Source organism: Schistocerca gregaria, chromosome 6 (assembly GCF_023897955.1).
Source record: "Schistocerca gregaria isolate iqSchGreg1 chromosome 6, iqSchGreg1.2, whole genome shotgun sequence".
In the NCBI taxonomy this organism is placed as follows: domain Eukaryota; kingdom Metazoa; phylum Arthropoda; class Insecta; order Orthoptera; family Acrididae; genus Schistocerca; species Schistocerca gregaria.
In genome coordinates, this window is record NC_064925.1 from 493,318,722 (window position 1) to 493,345,025 (window position 26,304).

Sequence of the window (26,304 nt, forward strand, 5' to 3'; positions counted from 1 at the left end):
CATTTGAAGCTGACTGTCAAACGATTCCTTTGACGCCAACATCCATTTTGTGTAAGGACAACGAAGATAAGATACGGAGGCATACAGACACTTGTTCTTTCCGTCGCTGTGTTTGCGAGTGGAACAGGAAAGGAACTGACGAGTAGTAGAACAGGGTACCGTCCGCCACGCAGCATACGGTCTCTATGTAGATGTAGATGTAGATGTAGATATAAAGGCCATCCTCTGTTTCTAGAGGCGGCTGCCTGATTTGGTGAAGACAGCTATCCTTGGTCGTGGAATGGAAGCATAGCTATCGTTTTGTGACATCGTTCAAAAAACGGTCCTCTGGCTTAGAAGAAAGTGACAGTATTAAACGGGAGGCTTAGTCAATTCTGTAAATGGAGATGAACATTACACAACAGATTTAATAGTTTTCAACAGGGTTTACTTTCACTGGTATCCTCTACATCACACTCTTAGGGGTAGATTGTTTTATATTCAAGACGTCTCTCCTAAAAGCCGTAGGCACATTTTCTCTGGTGTTTCGACAGTTTTGTTTCAGCTGGAATCTGCCCAAACAAATACAGCTCGTCACGTTTTTCATGCGACACCCGGCGTCGATGGAATGCGTCGGTTTGTTTCCCTTTACAAACAAAATTATTTTTAAGCGAAATTTTCGTTTAACCGACATGTATTATGGGCGATAGTAAAACATGGTGATTAGCGAGTACATCAGTAGTGATAGCAACCCCTTGTCCCCCAGTGATTGCTACCACCATGCAGAAGCGCGCTGGTCAGTCGTTGCTAGAGTACTGATTATTCTTTGTGTCTTATTGTTCCTGTTAATACACATGAGTAATACGAATGTCCTCGAGACTAATATGGTAGCGTTCTATCGAATGCGGACGTAAAGCTTTCGATTTAAAAATAATTTCATTTGAAACGAGAAACAGACCGACGCATTCCGTCAAGTCTGGGTGTCGTATGAAAGACGTAATGAGTATAATGTGTTTGTCCTAACACCAGATACACTTTGTAGAAACGAAACTGCGAAATTGCAAATATCTCCCGAAACACCATACGTCTGACACGCGTTTCATATACATACACGAACGCATGCACGCACACGCATACATTTATATGCCTTATGACCTTCCTCGGGATTCAAGCTACCTCCCAAATTTCATCGAAATCGGTTCAGTGGTTTAGTCGCGAAGACATAACAGACAGAGTTACTTTGTCATTTAATAGTACTAGTACCGAAGTATGAAATGAACAGGTTGAGGACTCAAAAAGCATTTTATTCAGTACGTTGAACTGTGCAAAGTAGACCACATCAACTGATAAAAGCAGTTTTTACAAATGTGATAAACTTCGAAAGACAAAGAGGATATGTTTTCCCTACTAAACGTTATATTTCTCGAATCATTAAATATCTTGTACTACACACTTTCCAAAGTAACCTATGTTCATTCTCCTTGTTCAGGGTATTTCGATAAATTTCATCTAAGCTGGTTAAGAGGTTTAGTCGCCAAAAGCGAAAGAGACACACACACTTTCGCATGTACGGTATTAGTACTGGTTCCAGCCTTTCGGGTGAGCAGACTCAGCAGCCGAATGCAGGCAGTTTCGTCGACCCTTCACAGCTCGCGTTAATCGCTCCACTGCAAAGTACTAGAGCTTTTGAAGAGCCCATTAGGTCCGTGGAAACACGTACTATCCCAGAAAGATCACTCGCCCTTGAGCCAGCCTCTTGGGTCTCCTCGACAAACTATTTCGGAGGATTAGAGGAAGACGGGCACATCACCACCGGGCTGTAGGAAATTCTTTCTCGCAGACACTGACTCTTTCACACCTAACGTAGCGACCACTAAAACCACGGAAATCTGGGTTCGCTCTGTGGGGTGTCGACATTCTTTGCGACTTCCACAAATGGAAAAGGAAGTTGGACAAATGTCACTATTGCAAAATATATTTTCCGCTACACGCCCTGCACAGACTTGTGAATAACAGACGTAGATGTAGATTTATTGGTGTCTAGGGGATCGTATTTAGAGATTTTAGACAACAAATATTGCGTAAAGCTTCATGTACTGACTTCCTGCGGAATCTAAAGATTAGAATATTTCCATGGTTCTTCACAACGCTCTGCACTGGTGCCAACAAAGGCTTCACGACATTTAACCAGTCAAATTTTAAAACTTTGCACGTAGCTGGAGCACCAGCCGTAGGATGAAATTTTCTTGTGGAAACAGTAAACAGTCAATCAGTTACAAAACGGAAGATCTCTTAAAACCCCTTTACCATGGTTTCAAAGTTAATAAAAACGTCTTCTTCAGATGGAAATATTGACAGCCTAAACAAGTTAAGATATGTACATACACAGGTACAATGATACCTCATCACGAATACAAAAAATTATTCAGACTTACTGGATTACATGTTCTGGCAGAGATACGTGAAAATATAGCCGAAAGGCGTCAGTCAGATATAAAATTTCACCTCCATAATAATTAAAACATACACAATGTGTTGTTGTCATTTGGTATTTACGGTATTCCCTCTCTTGCCAGAAGCTTTCCTTAGCCCAAGCGTTGAGTACATGACTCCAGTGCAGTAGGTGCACATTGTTGAGGAAATACCAAATGAAAACGATTATGTTGTGCATGTTTTAATTATTGTGGAGATGAAATTTTATATTTTCACGGTTTTCGGATATATTTTCACGTACTTCTGCCACAGTATGTATTCCATTAAGTCTGAATTATTTTTTATATTCGTAACGGGATATTATTGTAGCTGCGTATATATATCTTAACAACATTTGCTTCTGAAGAAGACGTTTTCCTTACTCAACTGATTGGCTGTTTACTATTTCTAACTTGTTAAAGTAGTTAGACCAAAAATTCCTTAAATTTTCCTGTCGCTAAGTTCATTAATTTTAAAACATTTCACTTAGTCCGAATTACAATTTCTGTCCATCTCTTTTCTGTCAGTGAGGAAGAGCGTCTCACTTTTCAAGTGGACGGACAAAGGAAACTATTCGCTGTTTTATTGAAGGAACCTGATCAATAATTGTTGGAAATGCTGCTACACGACACGCAAAACCACAATCAGAAGCTGCAGGCGAGTCGCTTACTTACTACCAGAAACTGGAGCGGCACCAATGAATCAAGTGGGGAGGAATCTGTGCAGCTTATACAAGCAAAATATCCATTGATAGACTTTTTCGTGTATTTAGTAGCAATGAAATGAAATGCTTTTCTTCCATCAAAATGTAGAATCCCATGCCCCATTCTGAAAAAGAAAAAAGTCGCAAATGTATTAGTTGGAAATGGGAATGAGCGTTTAGCGTCATTGGCCAGGAGGCCCCTTACGGAGCAGGTCCGGCCGCCTTGGTGCAGGTCTTATTACATTCGACGCCACATTAGGCAACCTGCGCACCGGATGGGGATGAAATGATGATGAAGACAACACAACACCCAGTCCCTGAGCGGAGAAAATCCGCGACCCAGCAGGGAATCTAACCCGGGCCCTTAGGTCGGCAATCCGTCACGCTGACCACTCAGCTATCGGGGCGGACAAATGTGATTCACAAAACTTTTCCAAAAAAAAACAAAAAAAAAAAACAGCAGCGCTCTTGACGTCAGAAATGTACCGCCCGTGACGTTAATATTTATGGTGTAACTGACTCATATGGCACGCATTTCCCGACACACCACTCCAACAAATTGGTCCTCAAAACGCGTGTTTTAGAGAGTACATTCATTTTGTTCTAGCCATCTTCAGATGCTCCCTTTTATTTTCACGTCGTGACTATTGTTTCGCTGGACAATGTGACCGAGCGGTTCTAGGCGCTTCATTCCGAAACCGCGCTGCTGCTGCGGTCGCACGTTCGAATCCTGCCTCGGGCATGGGTGTGAGTGATGTCCTTAGGTTAGTTAGGTTTAAATAGCTCTAAGTCTAGGGGACTGACCTCAGATGTTAAGTCCCATAGTGCTTAGCGCCATTTGAATATTGTTTCTTTACTTGCGATGTTGTACAATAGCTGCCTTAAAAATTTCCTTTTGAAAATTATGCAAGGACGTTAGTAAGGAAACAGTCTTCATGACACGTAAATAAAAGTATAGATTTGAAGATGAGGTGCCAAGCATCTTAAAATGTCATCACGCAAAAATAAACGCCTACAAAAACAAACTGGCTGCAGCTAATTCGTTTTAAATTACCTTCGATGCCAACAGCTACAGTTTTCTAGTAGGTCCATAATGGACAAGAATTATTTCCTAACAGTAAGACGTGAAAGAATAGAAAATATATACACTGACGATATGATTAAAACTTGAAAACAACAAACTGACCCGGGTTTGAAATTATCACATATTTTTAATACGATGCATTTTGCACACAACTTTGCTATTTCACAGGATGACTAAACCTCACTACTAAGAACCATCCATGGACTGAATCAGATTTCTAAAGAATGTAATAGGAAAAATCCATTCCAGAAACAAAACTGATGGATTTCGAAAGGTCAAAAACGCTGAGAACCAAGATCATAAAGGGAAAAACATCCATTGAACAAGTTAGTCACTTCAGTTACCTTTGAAATATTATGCACTACCACACTGAGTTCGGCAGTGACAACAAACTTCAGATAGATCAAATGATATGCCAAACATTCAATAAAACATTAAGAAATATAGCGAGAAAAGACACAAAAATCAAGTTTTATAAGGTAACAGCGAACCCCCACATTGCTATTTTCAACCGAAACCTGGACAATGACTAAAAAGAAAGAAAGTAGGATACAAGCGGAAGAAATGAAATTTCTAAAACGAGTTAGGAGCAGTACAAGATTAGATAGATTAAAAGACGAAAACATAAGAGCAGAGCTTTGGGTATATGCTATACAAGAGAAGATCAGTTCCAATCGAAATAGTTGGCCAGAACATCTACAAAAACGCCCGATTCAAGACTATATAAAAAATTTTAAACCTTTAGGTACAAGATTCGTAGGAAGACCAAAGAAAAGATAGCTGGATACTTAGAAGACGGATGGTGAAAGACAGTGATGAAAGAAGACGAAGCAGAAGAAGAAGAAGAAGAGAATAGAAAAAAATCGTACGGAAATGGGACAGTTAGCAGCAACTTTGCGATTTGTGGCCACATGCAGGTCATTACAGTGTTTAAAATTTAGTGTGTTAATATCCAAAAACACTATGAGCCAATATCTTTTAAATATTTGTCCAAAAACACTTTCGATAACTGATCGCATAGACAAGAGTTATCTCGGTAACACTGAGTAAATGAAGCGGTTTTTCGTGGTTCAATTTAAAAAAAATGGTTCAAATGGCTCTGAGCACTATGGGACTTAACATCTGTGGTCATGAGTCCCCTAGAACTTAGAACTACTTAAACCTAACTAACCTAAGGACATCACAAACATCCATGCCCGAGGCAGGATTCGAACCTGCGACCGTAGAGGTCACGCGGTTCCAGACTGAAGCGCCTAGAACTGCACTGCCACACCGGCCGGGTTCAATTTAAATAGTTCAGAAGTCTAAGTCACTTTAATTTAACATATATTGGCTTTATTACGTAGAAGCCGAACTAGAGTAATGCGAGCAACAGAATTACGAATATCCAGAAACGCGCCATGGAGAAAATAACGATGGCGCTTATCGCAGAACATCCGGTTTCAGCTCTTCCCTTCACCTGTCAAATGCACACAAAATAACTGCACTGAAATAACTGATTTTAGGTTTTTTATTGATATTACTTGCAGTAATAAACGTAGACTTCAAAAAAGCCGAAAATTTTTAATGATGGTGCAGGAGTAGGACATCACGATCGATATGGGGTTGAGGCAGCAGCAGAAATATCACTGTGTCAGTCAAAGATTCCTACGGTGACAGAGATGGACGCGGCGACAGCGGGAAATCACAAGTTGATGACCTGCATCGTCAGTTTTGAATGGTTCAGTTTTCATCCTGAAGCTAGCACAAAATTAAGGGTTCAGTTATTATCCATAGTTTATGGCACGACATTAAAATTAGAGATACATCAATAAAATTTACCTTCTCTCACAAGAACTATTGTGTATATTTTTTCTTTACATGACTTCGCAAGTTTGTTGTGCCTGTTCCCGTCTTTAAGCTTTCAAAATAAGCGGAGCATGGTAGTTCATTGCTACCATACTCCGTAAGATATTTCCAGTCTAGGGATGATGTCATTCTGCAATACAACTGATGTCCCAGGACGGCAGCGAGAAACTGTTGTATATGTAAACTGAAGCGCAGTACTGCGGTCAGCTGCATCGGGACGACACGTGGAATCAGCGGCCACGAGTGTAAATGTAAACCGAACCGGGATTCGAACACGACACCTCCTGAGTACTAGGCAGGTGAGAGAGCCACTGCGCCATCCGGGACAAAGCCGTATCGCAACTGTGCGATCTCGGCACTCCTCACGACCGATCCACATTCACACCGAGCGCCACCCGGTCCATTCACTCATGTTCGCTACTATGAGATTGCCTCAGTAGACCGGACGTATTTGTGCATCCCCACTGAAGAAGGTGGATCCATTGCCCAATCAGGCGTATCAGTTAGATAAATGCGTGATGTCTGTTTTTTGGTCATTTCCGGAAGAACAGGCACCACGCTTCCTCATACAATGAAGAGCCATATAAACTGGTACACCTGCCTAATATCGTATAGCGTCCCGCGAGCACGCAGAAGTGCCGCAACACGATGTGGCACGGACCCAACTAATCTCTGAATTAGTGCTGGAGGGAACTTACACCATAAGTCCTGCATGGCTGTCCATAGATCCGTAAGGGTACGGGGGGGGGGGGGGGGGGGGTCTAGATCTTTTCTAAACTGCACGTTGCAAGGCATCCCATATATACTCAATAATGTTCGTGTCTTGGGAGTTTTGTGGCCAGCGGAAGTGTTTGAACTCAGAAGAGTGTTCCTGGATACACTCTGTAGCAATTCTAGATGTGTGGGGTGTCGTGTTATCCTGCTAGAATTACCCAAGTCCCTCCAAATGCACAATGGACATGAATGGATGCAGGTGATGAGACAGGATGCTTACGTACGTGTCACCTGTCAGAGTAGTATCTAGACGTATCCCATATCGTTCCAACTGCACACGCCCAACACGATTACAGAGCCTCCACCAACTTAAAAAGCCCCCTGCTGACATACAGGCCCCATGGATTCATTAGGTTGTCTCCATACCCGTACACGTCCGTACACTTGATACAATTTGAAACGACACTCGTCCGACCAGGCAACACATTTATGGCCATCAATAATCCAATGTCGGTATTGACGGGCCCAGACAAGGCATAAAGCCTTGTGTCGTGCAATCATCGAGGGTACAGGAATGGGCCTTCGGCTACGAAACCCCATATCGATGATGTTTCGTTAAATGGTTCGCACGCTGACACTTGTTAATGGGCCAGCATTGAAATCTGCAGAAGTTAGTGGAATGGTTGCATTACTGTCACGTTGAGCGATTCTCTCCAGTCGTCGTTGGTTCCGTTTTTTCAGGATCTTTTTCCGGCCGCAGCGATGCCGGAGATTTGATGTTTCAACGGCTTCGTGGTATCCACGGTACATTCGCAAAATAGTCGCACGGGAAATTCCCCACTTCATCGCTACCTCGGAGATGCTGAGACCCATCGCTCGTGCACCGGCTATAACACCACATTGAAACTTGTTTAAATCTTGATAACCTTCTATTGTCGCAGCAGTAACTAATCTAACGACTGCGCCAGGCACTTGTTGTCTTATATGTTATGCCGACCGCAGTGCCGTATTCTGCCTGATTACATACCTCTGTATTTGAACACGCATGCCCATACCTGCTTCTTTTTGCTCCTCTGTGCTTCCGCTTCGTAGTAGATATGAATTCCGAGATATCGACAAAATATGTATGTCCTGGAAGTAAGGACGAATTTAAAGTTTGCGCCATTTTGTCATATGACAGTTGGCAGCCGTGGTTTTTTCATAATTAGTAGGCTGATTGCTTTTGTGTGCTGAGCATTGTTTTTTATGTTTATTTCCGTCATGGAGCAGATGACAACTGAGTAACGTGTCCAAGTGATAAGAAATTATTACAAAAACAGTGGAAGTCCCTCTGCAACCGTTCGTGAATTGCGTCTGAGACTCAGTCGTAATGTTGCTCCAACTAAATCATAAGTTCGGAAGTTGATCCGGAAGTTTGAGACCACTGGTTCTGTTTCAAACGTTAAGAAAACGGGACGATCGCGTTCTGTTCGAAACAAGAAAACGTTGCTGTTTTGCGTGACAGTGTGACCCTAAGCCCCGGAAAACCGGTTCGCGGACGAGTTTAACAGCTGAATTTCTCACCAGGTTCACTGTATCAAATCCTTTCAAAAGATCTGAAAATGCATGAGTACAGGATGCAACTTACACAACAGTTGAAGCCTGTAGATCATGGAAGCAGACAACGATTTGCTCAGTAGGTCTTGGAGTGACACGGGGAGAACCAGAACTTCACAAAAAGAATAATCTTCTCAGAAAAGGCACACTTCCACGTTAGTGGGTATGTTAGTAAGCAGAACTGCAGAATGTGGGGTAACTAAAATCCACGAGTGACTGTGGAAGATGAGTTGCATCCACGACGCACGACAGTGTGGTGTGGGTTCTGTGCACGAGGAATGATCGGCCAGTACTTTTTTGAAAATGATGAGGGAGCTACTGAGACTATACACGGCGACCGTTACCGCAACATGCTTTCTGATTGGTTTTTCCCTGTTGTTGATGAAAATGACTATTTTTGGTTTCATCAAGATGATGCGGAATGTCACAGATCCCGTGAAACGATTGCTCTGCTGAATGAAAAGTTTCGTCAAAAAATTATCTCTCTACGTGGCAAACAGGAATGGCCTGCTAGATCATGCGATCTTAATCCTAGTGACTTTTTGAGGGTATCTGTGAAATCAGAAGTTGTTTGAACAAACCACAAACAGTACACCAATTGAAGGATGAAGTTAAAAGGGTTATTAACGGCATCCTGCCAGATGTTTGTCAACGTGTCATGGAGAATTTCAATTAATTGCATTGCTCTTTGCCGAGCGGCCTTGGATGGTCATATGGCGGATATAGTTTTTCATATAGATAAGTGGGGGAAGTTGCTTAATGTGTTTGTTAAAAAAAATTACATTTTCAATCAATTCTATAGCACTTTAATATTCATCCCTGCTTCCCGGACATCCTATATTTTTAAAAGAATAGTCTTATAAACTGAAGTTTTTAACCACCTTGTAATCTTGATATAACGCCAAAATGCTCAGCAAGTGTAGGCACCCCTGGCATTACTATTTAATGGATGCTGATTTCAGGTGTGATACACTAAATTCTTAATTGTGGCTTCAGTGGCGGTGGACTTCAATACAAGTGACTCCTGAAAGATGAAATCTAGGAGCCGGATCGGAACATTAACACGGAAACTTGCCTTCGTGGGAAGGACCTGTGAGGGCAGGTCGTGATTCGCATACGGACATCCCAATCGGCCATAGCAGTGCATGCGAAGGTTCCGGGTTCGAATCCTGGCCACTCATACAGTTTTAATCTGTCACGAAGTTTCAAAACGACGCACACTGCACTGCAAAGTATAATTTTACTACCGTAAAATGTAATTTTCTAACAGAGGGTTTTGCATCGGACTGTATTTCTAGAATATAAACAGCTCTTGGTGCAAATGTTCCCTGGTTTGCTAAATTTTATTTATTCACTCGGTTTTCGAAAATAATGTTTTATATCGTTACACAAGCGTGACAAGCAATCACGAACATTTCACCGGAGAGAAAAGGTTTCATAAACCTAAAAACACGTGCTTCAGATGGTGTTCCCAACCTTGTAACTTATGGCTAATGGGCAGGATAGCTGAGAGACAAAATGCTGTGTTCGAAGCCAGACTTGATACAAACTTCCAATTTGACAGAACTTATTTTTAATATTCGGAGCGCATGTCTACTGCACGTGTTAAATCTATTTGTACTACACCCCAGCGTTGTTGTTCTGAGAACTGAAACGCCTCTAAGCATTTTTTAAAATACTGTCATAAATATGGAAGTAACATAAACGAAAATGATAGTTCGGTTCACTTACAGATGAACCGACAGGAGGAGTACAGAGTGAGTTGAAAATTCACCAACGAAATTTCGGATGCATTCTGGGGAAATTTTCTGAGTATTTTGGTGTGAGGGATCCGTCTCCTCCGACGTCTCTTTCTGATGTTTGCAAATAGTTTGATCACTTACCCCCAGTCACTTCGTATCTCCGTTACACTGAAAATATCCGCATGGCAGGCGCTGTGTGTCTTGTTTGGAAACAGTTCTGTTAGCCCACGATATTTGCTGTTAATAATATTAATGTCTACTTTACACTCTGCTCTCAAGCACGCATTTGGGATTGCTGAGTTTGTTTTACCAGCAGCATTAGTTATACGTTGATAGTGATGCGCAGCGAAGGGTACGTTTAGCATTGAGATGCCAACGACTTTGCATCGCAGAATCCACCTGTTACCGTGTATGCTACGTGCCGTTAGCTGCTTTCCCTTTACTTTTACGCCATGAGGGAAGAGGGGTGGTGGCGTAGATTCACTGACCACCAGATTTTGCGCCAGTGCCTTCGATTAAATACCAAACCTCACCGGAATGCGTCCTGAACAGAGGGTATGCGACAGATGGTGACCTCTTCGTCAATGGGGACGTTAAGCGCTGCGACCACCTTGATACTACTCGACAGGATCCACACTCCTCCTTTTGCCATGGTCATCCAACACAAACATGACACCTCACTACACATACGCACTCCATTACTGCCATAGTTTTAGCCAACGTACTATGAAGGTAACAGAGATCTCTTTTTGATCATCAACTAGTAAAAATAGTCAAGATCGGAGAATATCTCGTTTATTAAAATGATTGGTTTTGGCACGTTTAATCGGCCATCTTCAAGTCTTGATTACCGTTTGGCTTGAGCTAGCAGTGTTGTGAACAGCCTGGGCTAAATGGCGCTCATAATTTGAAGGTGGCCGATTACACGTGGCGAAACCGAACATTTTCATAAATGAGATTTTCTGCGACCTTCACTATTTATACTAATTGTCCCTGATAGTCTCCCACACTTATCAAAAACACTCAAATGTACAATTCTCAGATTTCGTGAAGGAAAGGTGCGAAGAGGGAGAGAAAAACCTTTCCTATAAGTCGGCTGAACCTGCCCTACATCGTGTCCCAGTCAAGAATGCCGTAAGACTTTACTTACGTTTCTATTTATGTACTGTTGGCCGATACACATCTCGTGTACGGGTTCCACTATATACTTTGGAAGAGTGGCCCAATTAAGCTGTACCCAGTTGCTCCCATTGCGACAACAATCACTCCACAATAATTTTACATCTGCATCTTCGTGACCTACACTGATGACCACTGCCCACCGCGAGGTTGAATGACTCCTGGTGGTGCTGGGGGCACGCGACGCAGTAAGGCAAGAATGTAAACCGAAGAGTGACGAAAGGGCAGTCATTATCGTGAAGATACGGGCCGCAAACGCAGAAATCTACTGATATAAAGAATTTTGACAAAGAGCACATTGTTGTGCCGCTGCAGTTGGAAATGAGAATCTCTAAAACGGCCTGTTGGCGTTCTACTGTCGCGAGCAACTATGGAAAGTGGTTGAAGGATGGTGGAATAACGAGTAGGTCATATGGTATTGGACAACCATGTCTCACCACAAAACGCTGAGGTCGGAGGAACCCCCACTGTGTAACCAGGATAGGCAGCGATCTGTTCCAGATCTTAGACATAGTACAATGCTGAGGCTGGCATAAGTATTTCGAAAGACACAGTTCAAAGGCCATTGTTCTTTCTTTCTTTCTTTCTATCACTGCTGCCATGTCCCAAACTGAGGCAGGGTCGCCATTGTTAGGAACAGATTTGGCAAGGTTAGTGGAAAGGGGTGGCTGGATGCCCTTCCTGCCGCCACCCCGTACCACCCCCCACCCCCCTGGGATGGAATTAGTGTACCCCTGCTGCCTCCGTCGAGTGTAAATAATGGAGCGTGTTCAGATGTCTGCGAGTCGAATAACTGAGCGGAACGTGGAGACCAGCCCAGCATTGACCTAGCAGGATGTGGAAAACCACCTAAAAACCACGTCCACGCTGGCCAGCACAGCGACCGACGACGGTGATCCGACGGGTGGATTCGATTCGGGGCCGGTGCACCTACCCAAGTCCAGGAAGCCGTGCATTAGCGCTCTCGGCTAACCTTATGGGTGGAGCTCCACATCATACGACCCCTACACACTCCTGTGTAGACCGTGGATCAATAGAAACATGATGCCCATAGAGTGGGTCGCATTTATTGCTACACCAGGCCGATGGCTGGGTCCTTACACGGCATCATCCAGGCGAATGGCTGCAGTAATCGTATGCCGTGCCACAGATGCATGACGGTGAGGGCAGAATTGTGCTATGGGGTACATTGACTTCGACTTCTATGGGATCTGCAGGACTAATCGAACACATCATGACAACAGTGAAATACGTGAACATTATTGCGGACCACCTGCATCACTTCATGCTTGACATCTGGCCCTACGATGGTGATATCTTCCAAATGATAACTGTCCTTGAAACGAGGTCAGAATCATGTACAGTGGTGTGCAGGGCATTGCATTCAATCACACTGATGTCTCTGCCAGTAAATTTGCCTGATCTGTACGCACTGGAACACATATCAGCTGCCAGCTGTGTGCCTGTGAACCACCATCCCGTAATCTGAGGGAATGGTTGAGCTGTGCATAGACATATGGTGTCACATACTTCTGGAATACCGTCAAGGACTTGCAGAATTCATGCTAAGCAAATTACCTGTTTACTGTGTTTGAAAAGTGCAAAATCACGCCATTAAACAGATGGTCATAATGTTTTGGCTCATCGGCGTATCTATAGTGCTGCATACCACTGTCGATGTACAGCTGACACTGCTACAAACAAACCAGTTACAGAATCGAACAGTAACGAATGCAAGCTTTAGCAGCAAGTAATGGAAGTGAATGGAATCATGGAGAGATTTACTATTGAAATTTCGGGATGGCACTTTTCAGGAGGAGTCAGACAACATGTTACTTCCCCCCAACATACATTTCGCGTAATGACAACGAGGAGAAAATTCGAGAAATTTGAGCAAATATAGAGGCTTACCGACAATCATTCTTCCCACAAAGTACAGGCTGCGACAATAATGTAATAAGACTGCATTTCTTTACAAGATGTGGCAACCCTGCAGGCTTGTATAGGCCCAATACCTTTGACCTTGGTCTATAACCTGCTTCTAGTCCAAGCGGCACATCGATGCAACTTCTCTGTCGTGAGTTGTGCTGTAATAAGTTAACACGTGTTTGTGCCTCTCGTCATGGAGATGGAACCGCATAATATTGCGCAACGGTATGCCATTTCTTTTTGCGTTAAATTGGGTGAAAACGCGACGACAACTTACGGTAAGCTTCAGAAGGCTTTTGCAGAGGAGGTAATGTCAAGACTTCAAGTTTTTCATTGGCATAAAATGTTTAGTGAAGGCAGAACGAATGTTGAAGATGAAGACCGCAGTGAACGACCATCAACCTCATCGACGGATGAGAACTTGACCACGGTGCGTGAACTCCTACGACTGATCGAAGATTATCCGTGAGGATGACTGCAGAAGAACCGAACATCAATCGAGAAACGGTACGTATAATAATAACTGAAGATCTTGGTATGAGAAAGATTTGTGCAAAAATGGTTCCCAAAAATTTCACATCACAACACGGAGAAACACGGAAAAATGTGGCAGCCGATCTGTTAGAGCAAACGGAAATCAATCCAGAATTGTTAGAATCGTGTTAACACTGGTGATGAAAGTTGGTTTTTTCAGTACGATCCAGAGACAAAACACGAAATTTCGCAATGGTGCTCAAATGGGTCACCCAGACCTAACAAAGCTCGCATGTCAGAGTCAAAAGTGAAATGCATGCTTGTGTGCTTCTTTGATTCCAAGGGAATTTTTCATAAAGAGTGGGTGCCTCCTGGACAAACAGTTAACCAATCTTACTACAAAGAAATTTTAGAAAGAATTCGTAAAAGCGTTCTCCGTGTCCGTGCCACATTGCTGATAATTGGATTCTGCATCACGATAATGCGTCAGCCCATACTGCTCTGTCAGTACAGCAATTTTTAACCTGAAAACAAATTTCAGTACTACCACAGCCACCTTATTCACCAGATATCTCTCCGTGAGACTTTTTTCTATTTCAAAGAGCCAAAACAACACGTCCAAAGAGCTGTGACGACGGTCTTGGAGGATATTACAGAAGATGAGTTCCAGAAATTTTACAATCAATGACAGAAGCGCTGGAAAATGTGCAATCAGAAGGGAACTACTTTGAAGGAGCCTACACTAATCTTGACTAAAATGGTAAGCAACATTTTTTTTCACATCAGTCTCATTACTTTAATGTCGCATGTCGTATTCCCGAGTCGAGCAGGGTTGGAGGGATCAGATAGTGGTACCGAAAGTACCCTCCGCCACACACCATTAGGTGGCTTGGGGAGTATGATGTAGATGTAGATGGATTTTCTTTGCGAAGAAGACAGACTACACAATCGTCGGCATTTGCAGTGTTACGCACGTATTTTCTGTGCAACAGAGATACAAAGATAAATAAAGATCTCGACTCGACAGTTAATCCGCCCTCACACGGAACGTGGGAACTGACGCGGCGTGAATGCTGACACGACATCCGGCCTCACGAGAGAGAGGGCCGTCCACACGCGGTACGAGCTGCTTAACGAGATTTGCTCCCTGAGCGCTCTCCGGCAGCCGTTGTCGGCTTTATTTGGCTCGCAGACCACATAGTTTCCTTACGCAATCGGACGTGCTTAAAACAGCTGTGTTAACTCTGTTAGCAATTGTCGAAGAAGAGCGGAGAAAGTTGTGAAGAAGATTCTGGACTCGTAGATGGCTGGAAAAGCGAATTTCTGACAGAGAAACAGTACATAACGTAGTCCAACGATCTGTGATACATAGCAAAAGTTATTCGTTAAGGGGAGATGTTGATGAAATTGACCAAAAATGTGAATTTTCGATTTATTTTTTATTTGTTAGTACAACTCATGGACAATAAGTTTCCAAAGTTTCAACGTCGAAATCGCGTCCAAAGTGCCTATAAATCAATTAAAAGTGTGAAGCGGCCTCCCTGCGACGCCCACGTTTCTAAGCAGCACTACAATATCAGCTCAGTGAACAACGATTATGTGTATTACTTTCAACCAAACGTGTGCGGGATACATCTAGAAGGCCCTGATACATACTCTTTGGTTTTATGGGTCATCTTTGGCCGATCCTGCACTCCTCAAAAAGTGTGTTGACGGCAAAACCCAAAATCCAAATGAGTCTCTAAATTCACTAATATGGAAACATTACCCTAAAACCACATTTGCATCTGCTACAGTTGTCAGAATTGCAACTTACGATGCAGTTATTGCACGTAATGACGGGAACGTCGGAGGATGAATGCATTAGAAAGAATGGGCTTCAAGATAAGAAATTTCACTCAAGACATACTGAGAAAAATAGATTTACATTGCTTCTCTGTAAGTGAAAAGTCAGTTGAAGACCTGGTAAAGGAAAGAAGAGAGGCGACAAGAATCCTGAAGAGAAGCGTTGAAAAGAAATACGACCCAGAGTACAAATGTGGTGCCTTCTGAAGAAGTGACACAAGGAAAAAGTAAGGCTGAACTTTAAATTACGTTTCCTGAAAAGTTAGTTTTTTAAAGTTTATGTACGTTTTCCTCAGATGCTGTTGTTGTTGTTGTGGTCTTCAGTCTTGAGACTGGTTTGATGCAGCTCTCCATCCTACTCTATCCTGTGCAAGATTCTTCATCTGCCAGTACCTACTGCAACCTACATCCTTTTGAATCTGTTTAGTGTATTTATCTCTTCGTCTCCCTTTACGATTTTTACCCTTCAAGCTGCCCTCCAATACTAAATTGGTGATCCCTCGACGTCTTAGAACATGTCCTACCAACCAATCCCTTCTTCTAGTCAAGTTGTTCCAGAAGCTCCTCTTCTCCCCAATTCTGTTCAATACCTTCTCATTAGTTATGTGATCAACCCAATCCCATCTTCAGCATTCATCTAAAGCACCACATTTCGAAAGCCTCTATTCTCTTCTTGTCTAAGCTATTTATCGTCCACGTTTCACTTCCATACATGGCTACACTCCATACAAATGCTTTGAGAAACGACTTCCTGACACTTAAATCAATACTCGAAGTTAACAAATTTCTCTTCTTAAAAAACGCTTTCCTTGCCATTGCCAGTCTACATTTTATATCCTCTCTACTTCGACCATCATAAGTTATTTTGCTCCCCAAATAGCAAAACTCCTTTACTACTGTAAGTGCCGCATTTCCTAATCCAATTCCCTCAGCATCACCCGATTTATTTCGACTACATTCCATTATCCTCGTTTTGCTTTTGTTGATGTTCATCTTATACCCTCCTATCAAGACACTGTCCATTCCGTTCAACTGCTCTTCCAAGTCTTTTGCTGTCTCTGATAGAATTACTATGTAATCGGCGAACCTCAAAGTTTTTATTTCTACTCCATGGATTTTAATACCTACTCCGAACTTTTCTTTTGTTTCCTTTACTGCTTGCTCAATATACAGATTGAATAACATCGGGGATACTCTAAAACCTAGTTTCACTCCTTACCGAACCACTGCTTCCTTTTCATACCCCTCGATTCTATTAACTGCCATCTGGTTTCTGTACAAATTGTAAATGCTATGTATCCTAGAATTATGAAATTTTGTACATATATTTCTGTAAACCTTAAAAACTTCGTCTCAAGAGCAAATTTTGAAATTCTGATTTCAAGCTGAGATATGTGGCAAAGTGCTTGAAATTTTGCATGAATTTAAAATAGTACTTGTGGAATTATAATTAAAAATAGGAAAATTTTCCTATTTGACCTATTCCAAAACCCTCATGAGGGAAGCTTACGACTTACAAAGAGATGAAGCAGAGAATTTTTTGTAGAAATCTGTTGAATACTTTCTGAGTAAAAGGAACATACATTATTTTTTTGAAAATAAATCTTCATAGTTCATTCAAAAAAAGTTGAATATACATAATCAAAGGATTTTATATGTAAATGTGTCACTTTCATGTAAAGTGTGGGACAAAATTTCATTGCCATATCTCCAAAACTGTGGATTTGGTGCATTTTTCAAATAGCGTGTGTTTTTCATCAACGTCCCTCCTAACTCAAATGAATTTTCATCACTTTTAGGTTTTAAATTGAACGGAGTTAAGGTATAGAGTCTAATGTCAGTTTTCGGATGCATAACATCCGTATTCTCGTTGCTGAATTGACTACCAGCACTCTGAAATAGCTTTCTTCATCACACAGATTTCAAGATCGAGATTCGTTTCGTAGCTTCACTTGAATGGAGCAGAAAGTTTTTTCGAAGCTGCACACCATAACTGAAAAAGAAATTTACCGGTAAGATGCAGACATGAGCTAATGGAAAACTCAGACGTATATACATTTCACGTAAAGTTTCATAAGTGCAAAAACTTTCGGGGTATTCATGTCCGAAAGTGCAGACACCACACATTCATATAGCTGAGTCCCCTAGATGAGGAATGGATCCACGTTCTTCAGTGCGGATGCACAAGTACGTCCAACCTCCTTTTGGAATCTCAGAGTGGCGAGCATGCAGGAAAAGAAGAGGGACTGCGAATAGATGGCGCTGAGGCGTCCCGAGATAGCCCGCGCAGTTTCGATAGCGCTGTGTCACGGATGGCGCTGTGGTTAACCCACCTGCCTAGCAAACAGGAGGTCCCAGGTTTGCATCCTAGTCTGGTATGCATTTTCATTAGTAGCCACTGATTCCGAGTAATGTCCCAATGCAGCTGACATCAGTATCATGATTTCCTTTCCTGCCTCCTCCACCTTCATTTTACGTATAGCTTCCACTGTGTAACTTTTGTTTGGTTCCAGACGTAGAGTAGTAGTTACGTATACAGCTCTGGCCACTGGGGAAACATTCCAGCCGTTGGCCTTTGCAACAAGGGAAAAAAAAGAAATAATCGTATGGCATTGTTGGCCGGGAGGCCCCATTCGGGGGAGTTCGGCAGCCATATTGCAAGTCCTTTTTAGTTGACGCCACTTCGGCGAGTTGCAGGTCAATGATGATGGTCACACATCACCCAGTCCCCTGCCGGGAATCGAACTCAGGTCCCCTGGGTGGTAAGCGGTAACGCTACCGTTTCGTTACGGAGGCGGACTGCAACAAGAATTGCAGGAGTTACATTATTTATAACAAATAACATTGAATTTGACATACTATTTCTACTAAATGAATAAGAAAGACCATGAAAATTAAAAAAAACCGAAGGATGTGAACGCGAACTAACTACTTCCTTATTTTCAGCTTAAGACTCCATCAACTAAGCTACAGATTCATCACAACGAGAGACCTCCTCGTGTGGTGTAGACAGCGTAAAGACACCAGAATGAGATTTTCATTCTGCAGCGGATTGTGCGCTGATATGAAACTTCCTGGCAGATTAAAACTGTGTGCCGGACCGAGACTCGAACTCGGGACCTTTGCCTTTCGCGGGCAAGTGCACTACTTGTCCCGGGTTCGAGTCTCGGTCCGGCACACAGGTTTAATCTGCGAGGAAGTTTCATATCCGCGCACACTCCGCTACAGAGTGAAAATCTCATTCTGGAAACATCCATCCAGGCTGTGGCTAGGCCATGTCTCCACAATATCCTTTCTTTCAGGAGTGCTAGTTTTGCAAGGTTCGCAGGAGAGCTTCTGTAAAGTTTGGAAGGTAGGAGACGAGATACAGGTAGAAGTAAAGCTGTGAGGAAGGGGTGTGAGTCGTGCTTGGGTAGCTCAGATGGGAGAGGCGAAGGTCCTGAGTTCGAGTCTCGGTCCAGCACACAGTTTTAATCTGCCAGGAAGTTTCAGCGCAAAGACTGTTTCTAGACCTGTCATTAACTGATATTTAATTGCGACAAAGTGCATCAAAACGATTTTTCGATAGATCACTATCGTACAGTAGCATTCAAACGGTGTACTTACATAGCACATAAGTTATAACACTAAAACATCGAATACAGGACGCCATTATCTACCGATATGTAGTTTCATGTAGCTTTACTACAACAAGTCGCAGCCAAAATGACACGTTTTCAAGAGATACTCATTTTGCAGACGCTTGGGAACAGCTTATATTCGTATCACGTACTCTATGATAAAGAAAATCCAATAAACACGTTGTTTAATTTAATTCAATATGGCGGCTCGTGAGTTCTGCTTGTGTTACAAGAAACGATGTTGTATCGCATTGACCATATTCCACTCCACGAGGCAAAAGTCTGACACTGCACATTCTTCATTTCGCGCTCCTCAATATAGTGGGACATGGAGTTCCCCCCCGTGACGTCACCAGCTCCCCGTCCATGTGAGAGGACTGCTTAAGGCACCACTATGAGAAACAGATTTATTGCATTGAAAACATGGTATGTGTCGTGGTTTACTCATATTGCTTGCTTTATTATAAACCGAAAAATGTCAGCTCTGCCCCTAATTTCAGATTCACACTAATGTCAACTTTGTCACGATGTGTGCACGTAAACAGCGGTATGTGCCAAAACATGGCTGCTAGTACTACCAACACATCCAATATTCAGCAGCAAATGCTATTCAGGAACAATTTTTATAAATGTGAAGCTGATGTGGATAACTGCGAAGGTAAAGATCCTGATCATTTTGCTGAACCCAAGCGCGCTTCAGATGTTGTTGACAAACCAAGCAAATGAGCATAATTCATTAAGCTAGTAAACAATGTTGTGTCCCTCACTACTGTATACGTGAATTTACGTGATGACAGAAATGTTAAGGGGTATCGTTAACAATCTTCACGTACTGTGCTAAGACGACACTACAATTAATTTTATATTGTGCCGAATCACAAGTTAATGTTTGAGGTTGTATTTCGTTATTTCACAAACTGGTAATGCAAATTTTTGTATCATAACGGGAATAATGCGGACCTTCTAATTTGTAGTTTTGAGAGCTTTCGCAGTAAAGTTCGTTAACTCGCCCAGCAAAAAACAATTCGTAACAATGGTAACTGATAAGTGCACTCAGTTTGCAAGTTAAAAAAGTTCCATAACCACTGAGGTATTTTCAATAATAAAATTTAGGCTGGAATTTTAAAAATCTGCCGTTACTCTAGTAATATTTAAAAACAATGACTTATTTGAATAAAATAATCACAGTGGATGTACTTGAAATATCTCTTTATCAGAATTTATTGAAATATTACTGTGCAGCCGGCCGCGGTGGTCTAGCGGTTCTAGGCGCTCAGTCCGGAACCACGCGACTGCTACGGTCGCAGGTTCGAATCCTGCTTCGGGCATGGATGTGTGTGAGGTCCTTAGGTTAGTTAGGTTTAAGTAGTTCTAAGTTCTAGGGGACTGATGACCTCAAATGTTAAGTCCCATAGTGCTCAGAGCCATTTGAACCATATTTAATTACTGTGCAATTTCTCAAAATCACCATTGCTTACAGCTGAGGTTTTCAAAAGTCAGGGAGAAATTAAATGCAAAGTTATTATTGTAACGAGCACCTTGAGACTAATGGACGCTTTTGCCAAAGTAGAAACTATTGCTTAACAGCTTCTGAAATGTTTAACAATTCTCATTTATTCTTCAGTTTTAGTTGCACATTTTTAAGTACACGGCAGGCTTCGGTCTTTCTGGATCATCTTTAGGTCGATAATGTTGTGGCTGTGTAAGATCTGCATGTGAGATTACTGCAACTGTGACTGAAGAATAAATAATTGTTTTAAACAACCGTACAGTTCCTGTTCTGTCGAGAGCAACATCTCGGCTGTAATAAGTCTCTCACATTTTGTTGCTAAGATTCGGATTTATACTATATTCACAGGAATGAGACTAGGCTGAAAGAATGATTGACTAAATAATAATTCTTTCACAATTTGATTGTTGCTACTTCCTTCTGAATACACTATCATAATTTCGGCTTGTAGTAGTTGAGAAGTGATGGAATACTGTCATTTCGAAATTAGGTATATTGCAAGAAGCATTACTTTTCAAGAACAATGGCTGCACAGACAAAATGTTCAAATGTGTGTGAAATCGTATGGGACTTAACTGCTAAGGTCATCAGTCCCTAAGCTTACACACTACTTAACCTAAATTATCCTAAGAACCTCCGCCCGAACCAGCCGCACAGTCCATGATTGCAGCGCCTCAGACCACTCGGCTAATCCCGCTCGGCGCTACACAGACAAAATTGTAATAGTGTATCCAGAACGAATGGCGAAAGCAGTATCATTTAGACCACTTCACATCTCTGTGCCTCGTCGTAATAAAAACGTCATCTATTGCATTAATTGTACGGAAAAAGCGTTACGAGTGTATCCAACAACGTACTCACCTGCCAAGGCGAGCAGCGCGAGTCCCAGGAACTGGTGGTAGGAGGCCATCTGCAGAAACGGTCAGACGTCGTGTGACTGGTAGGTAGGCAGCAAACTAGGCGGCGCTACGGGTGGCGTTCTTGTTTAACATGTCAGCAGGCAGAAGTCTATCCCCAGCACAAACAATCCGCGACTATCTATACGAGATAATTCCCTCTTAAGCGATGCCGACTCCTTCGCACGTGACTGCAACCGCTTTCTCAAGACTGACACTTCTGGAACTGGAGCAGTGCCAAGGGTTCGCAAGGTCGACTGCTCGCCCCGATAGCGGAACTATCTTCCTCTGCTGCGTCGCTGGCGCAAGGGCATCCACAACATGTAGCGAAACGCAAGCGCTTACGTCTTATACGTACCGAGAGCAAGAAGTCGCCTTTGGCATCGGTATTAGGCAGCTGAGTGTGAAATTTGTAACGAATCGCTAAGTAAAAGAAGAAAATTACACGAGAGGCGTCTATTCTGAACGAACTATGGGGGAGATAAGCTGATCATTTATTCTAAGAGTGAGACTCGCCGTAATTTGGAGCCGCACAGTCTGAAAGACTTTCGTAAGTGACAGTTCAGAGGTGATAGGTTAAGGGTAAGAATAACACTGTGCGGAACAAGAGTCTAATGCTGTTGTTCGTGGGAAGCCGTAGAGTGCGAGAAGTAACGTAGCCCGGTGCGAACGGATGCGCGCCGGCGAGGCGGCAGCTACGCCACGAGGTCCCGGGCGCGACTGCCGGCCGAGGAGGAGCAGCGGCGCTGACTGCTGCGGCGTCGGCGTCGGCGTCGGCGTCGGCGTCTGTCGGAGCGGCGGCCACAGCCTGCGCGGCCGGGCGGCGCGCTTGCGCTCCGCGAGTTCGCCGGGAAGCCGAAGCTCCAGGCGCCATACAGCCCCACTGTCCGCACACAGGGACAACTAGGGGAGAGCTTCGCCAGCGGTCGATACTTATCTATCGCTTTCCGAGCGAGGAACGCTTCCCTGCACCCTCTGACACAGACACACGAACACACACACACACACACACATTACAAGTTACGGTACACATTTACTGTCACCATATAACACTGCAACTGCATTTACGTAGCTTATGCAATCAAATACCAAATTTGGCTCTTCACGCCCGGAAGTAGACAACATTCCATTCGAACTACTGATAGCCGGTCCTGACAAAACTCTACCATCTGGTGAGAAAGACGTATGAGACAGGCGAAAGAAGAATATAATAATTCCAATCCCAAAGAAAGCGGGTGTTGACAGATGTGAAAATTACCGAACTATCAGTATAATAAGTCACAGCTGCAAAATACTAACAGAATTCTTTACAGACGAATGGAGAAACTGGTAGAAGCCGACCTCGGGGAAAATCAGTTTGCATTCCGTAGAAATGTTGGACCACGTGAGGCAATACTGACCCTACGACATATCTTAGAAGAAAGATTAAGGAAAGGCAAACCTACGTTTATAGTAGTTGTAGACTTAGAGAAAGCTCTTGACAATATTGACTGCAATACTCTCTTTCAAATTCTGAAGGTGGCAGGGGTAAAATACAGGGAACGAAAGGCTATTTACAATTTGTACAGAAACCAGAGGGCAGTTATAAGAGTCGAGGGACATGAAAGGGAACCAGCGGTTGGGAAGCGAGTGAGATAGGGTTGTAGCCTCTCCCCGATGCTATTTAATCTGTATATTGAGCAAGCAGTAAAGGAAACAAAAGAGAAGTTCGGAGTAGGTATTAAAATCTATAGAGAAGAAATAAAAACTTTGAGGTTCGCCGATGACATTGTAATTCTGTCAGAGACAGCAAAGGACTTGGAACAGCAGTTTGATGGAATGGACAGAGTCTTGAAAAGAGGGTATAAGATGAACATCAACAAAAGCAAAACGAGAATAATGGACTGTAGTCGTATTAAGTCGGGTGATGCTGAGGGAATTAGATTAGGAAATGAGACACTTAAAGTAGTAAAGGAGTTTTTCTATTTGGGGAGCAAAACAATTGATGATGGTCGAAGTAGAGAGGGTATAAAATGTAGACTGGCAATGCCAAGGAAAGCGTTTCTGAAGAAGAGAAATTTGTTAACATCGAGCATTGATTTAAGTGTTAGGAAGTCGTTTCTCAAAGCATTTGTATGGAGTGTAGCCGTGTATGGAAATGAAACGTGGACGATAAATAGTTTAGACAAGAAGAGAATAAAAGCTTTTCAAATGTGGTGCTACAAAAGAATGCTGAAGATTAGATGGGTAGATCACACAACTAATGAGGAGGTATTGAATAGAATTGGGGAGAAGAGGAGATTGTGGCACAAATTGACTATGAGAAGGGATCGGTTGGTAGTACATGCTCTGAGGCATCAAGTGATCACCAGTTTAGTATTGGAGGGCAGCGCAGAGGGTAAAAATCGTAGAGGGAGACCAAGAGATGAATACACTAAGCACATTCAGTTAGATGTAGGTTGCAGTAGGTACTGGGAGATGAAGAAGCTTGCACAGGATAGAGTAGCATGGAGAGCTGCATCAAACCAGTCTCAGGACTGAAGACCACAATACCAAACAACAACAACAACAACACGTACTATGCCCCAATAGAAGAAAGTAGTCCTGCCACGTATAACACTCCTGTATGCTACTGCTATACCATAACCTTAAAGTTGGAGGCAGGTAGTGAAGTAAAAACTATCTTTTTAAAGTAATTATGGTATAAAGCAACAGGGCAGTGTTATCCTCTGAGAGGAATTTTGTTATGTTGACCGTGTTGTACGTAACGGAGGTTGCTTATCGGAACTGAAAGTCAGGATTACGTAAATATTTAAACAGTAACAAACAATAGTTACCTATCTACACTGTTCAAAGAGTAAGGGAAACGGTCGGCAGCCTAATTATGCAAGGGAATTATTGACATTCTTGTTTAACAAAATAAGTATAACTTTAACGCACAAACACAACCTATATTTTGCCACACTTGAGTGGAATGAACTCTGGCACCCGCTTATGTTCACGTTAAAAAAATGCTTTCAGTTGTAAGATAACATGGCTATTGGCATAATGGCAACAAAAAACGACATATACTTTTCCCTTCAAGGCTTGTTCAAACTGAATGGTCTCAATAATATTACTATCAATATTGACTGTAGAATCATAAGTTAGGCATAGATTCAATATTACTTTTCAAACATTTTCCTATCTCATAAAAAATTGTTAATGTAGTTCACTGCAAAATTATGAATTGGTCATAAGTTAAGTTTCTCTCTCAGCTAAATACTTTTCTATTTAGAATGAAACGTAAATGTATTTCACTAACAAAAAATTTCTCAATGAATTTTGAATAATAGAAGTTACTGTTTTCATATATAGTGGTCGTTCTATTAATTGTTATTTAGCATGAGCACAGTAGACAAACAATAGACCCTGTTACAACATTAATATGCACTTCCAATTCACAAAAGAAACCAGTGCTTAGCAAGCATGAGTATATATAACTTTCCACAATTGCAGTTTTCGACTTTTACTACGGTGAGACACAACATTAACATATTTGTAAGATACTGACTCACCTTTTGCGATTTACAACAGGCAGCAATGTGATCATTTACTAAGCAAAACTTTATAAGTCTCAGTCTTAAGAACTTTTAATTTTTGAAGTTGGCAACAACATAGTAATAACCAGTTTTAATAGGAAAATTATTTTCAGCAAACATCATTTACTTTAACTCACTCTCTTGTAACATTAACTTTAACTTTATTTTTACTATGTTCAACAGGCATTAATTAGCAAAACACTGGGCATTAATGTTCTTTCAGTACGGACACTCGATAATCACTTTAGTTCAAAAGTAGAGGAAACTGAGAGGTGTTATGATAAGGAAAAAAAATCAAGGTAGGTGCATAAATTCAGTTGTAAATTGCCTTATATTTGAGCACACTAACACATCCAATTAGCTGGTCCTTCACTGTACATTATTATAGTGTTCCGTTACAGTGATTGCGCAATGTGGTGGCAATTGCTTGTTGGTAAGTGGATCTGCAGGTAGAATAGCCGGAATCTGCCATTTCTTGGTGTAGATGATAGACATGAATTCCAGAATAGCTCCAGTTCTTTATCCGTCCATCCAAGGCATTGGAAAATGGCAGGAAAGGCCTGTCTCGAAACCAGCACAATATACAGCTTTTACATGGGCATTTCACAGTTTTGTAGCTCGTCCCTGACTGACTCTTGTTCCACGTTTTCCACCTAGGCCAACCAAAATTTGCGCGCTCTACTAAGTTCCGTTCCCGAGGGTAACCACACTACCTGTTACATACAGAATAACTAAGAATCTTAAGTGAAGGTCAGCAGTTTACATAACAGCAAACAATCATTTTAAACAAAACATATCATTTGCACTTATAGATAGTTCTAAACAAAATTATTTAAATAAATTTATTTAATTTTAAAGATAACCAGATTATATTAGGAAGACAAAAGATCATTTGCTCATATTGTGCATATTACAGAGATTACACTTCCTACAATCTAAAAGACATCAAAGTTTTTAACCGAGAAAAGAATAAACACTCTCATGGTATCTACTCAATTAAACACATTTACAGAAGCTCAACGATGTAACACTGAATAAAATAAAACGCAAAATAAATCAGTACAGCATTAGAGCTATGGTGTTACAACCACCCTCTTGTACCCCAAACTCGATTTATTAATTTTGAAGCAAGTTAATAATTCGGGCGGCTGGT

General features: G+C 42.1%; 1 protein-coding gene across 4 annotated transcripts in view; it reads right to left on the minus strand.

Moving 5' to 3' along the window:
- LOC126278457 (uncharacterized) overlaps positions 1 to 22,500 on the minus strand; it is a 368,379-nt gene extending 345,879 nt beyond the window's left edge. For 2 of the 4 annotated variants that reach the window (XM_049978587.1, XM_049978584.1), the window contains exon 1: positions 21,557 to 22,345. In XM_049978587.1, the coding sequence (XP_049834544.1) occupies positions 21,557 to 21,605 (49 nt within the window). In that variant the 5' untranslated portion in view covers positions 21,606 to 22,345. Of the gene's footprint in view, positions 1 to 21,556 lie in introns of all 4 variants that reach the window. The other 2 variants (XM_049978585.1, XM_049978583.1) reach the window with 2 other exon arrangements.
- Positions 22,501 to 26,304: the final 3,804 nt, after the last annotated feature.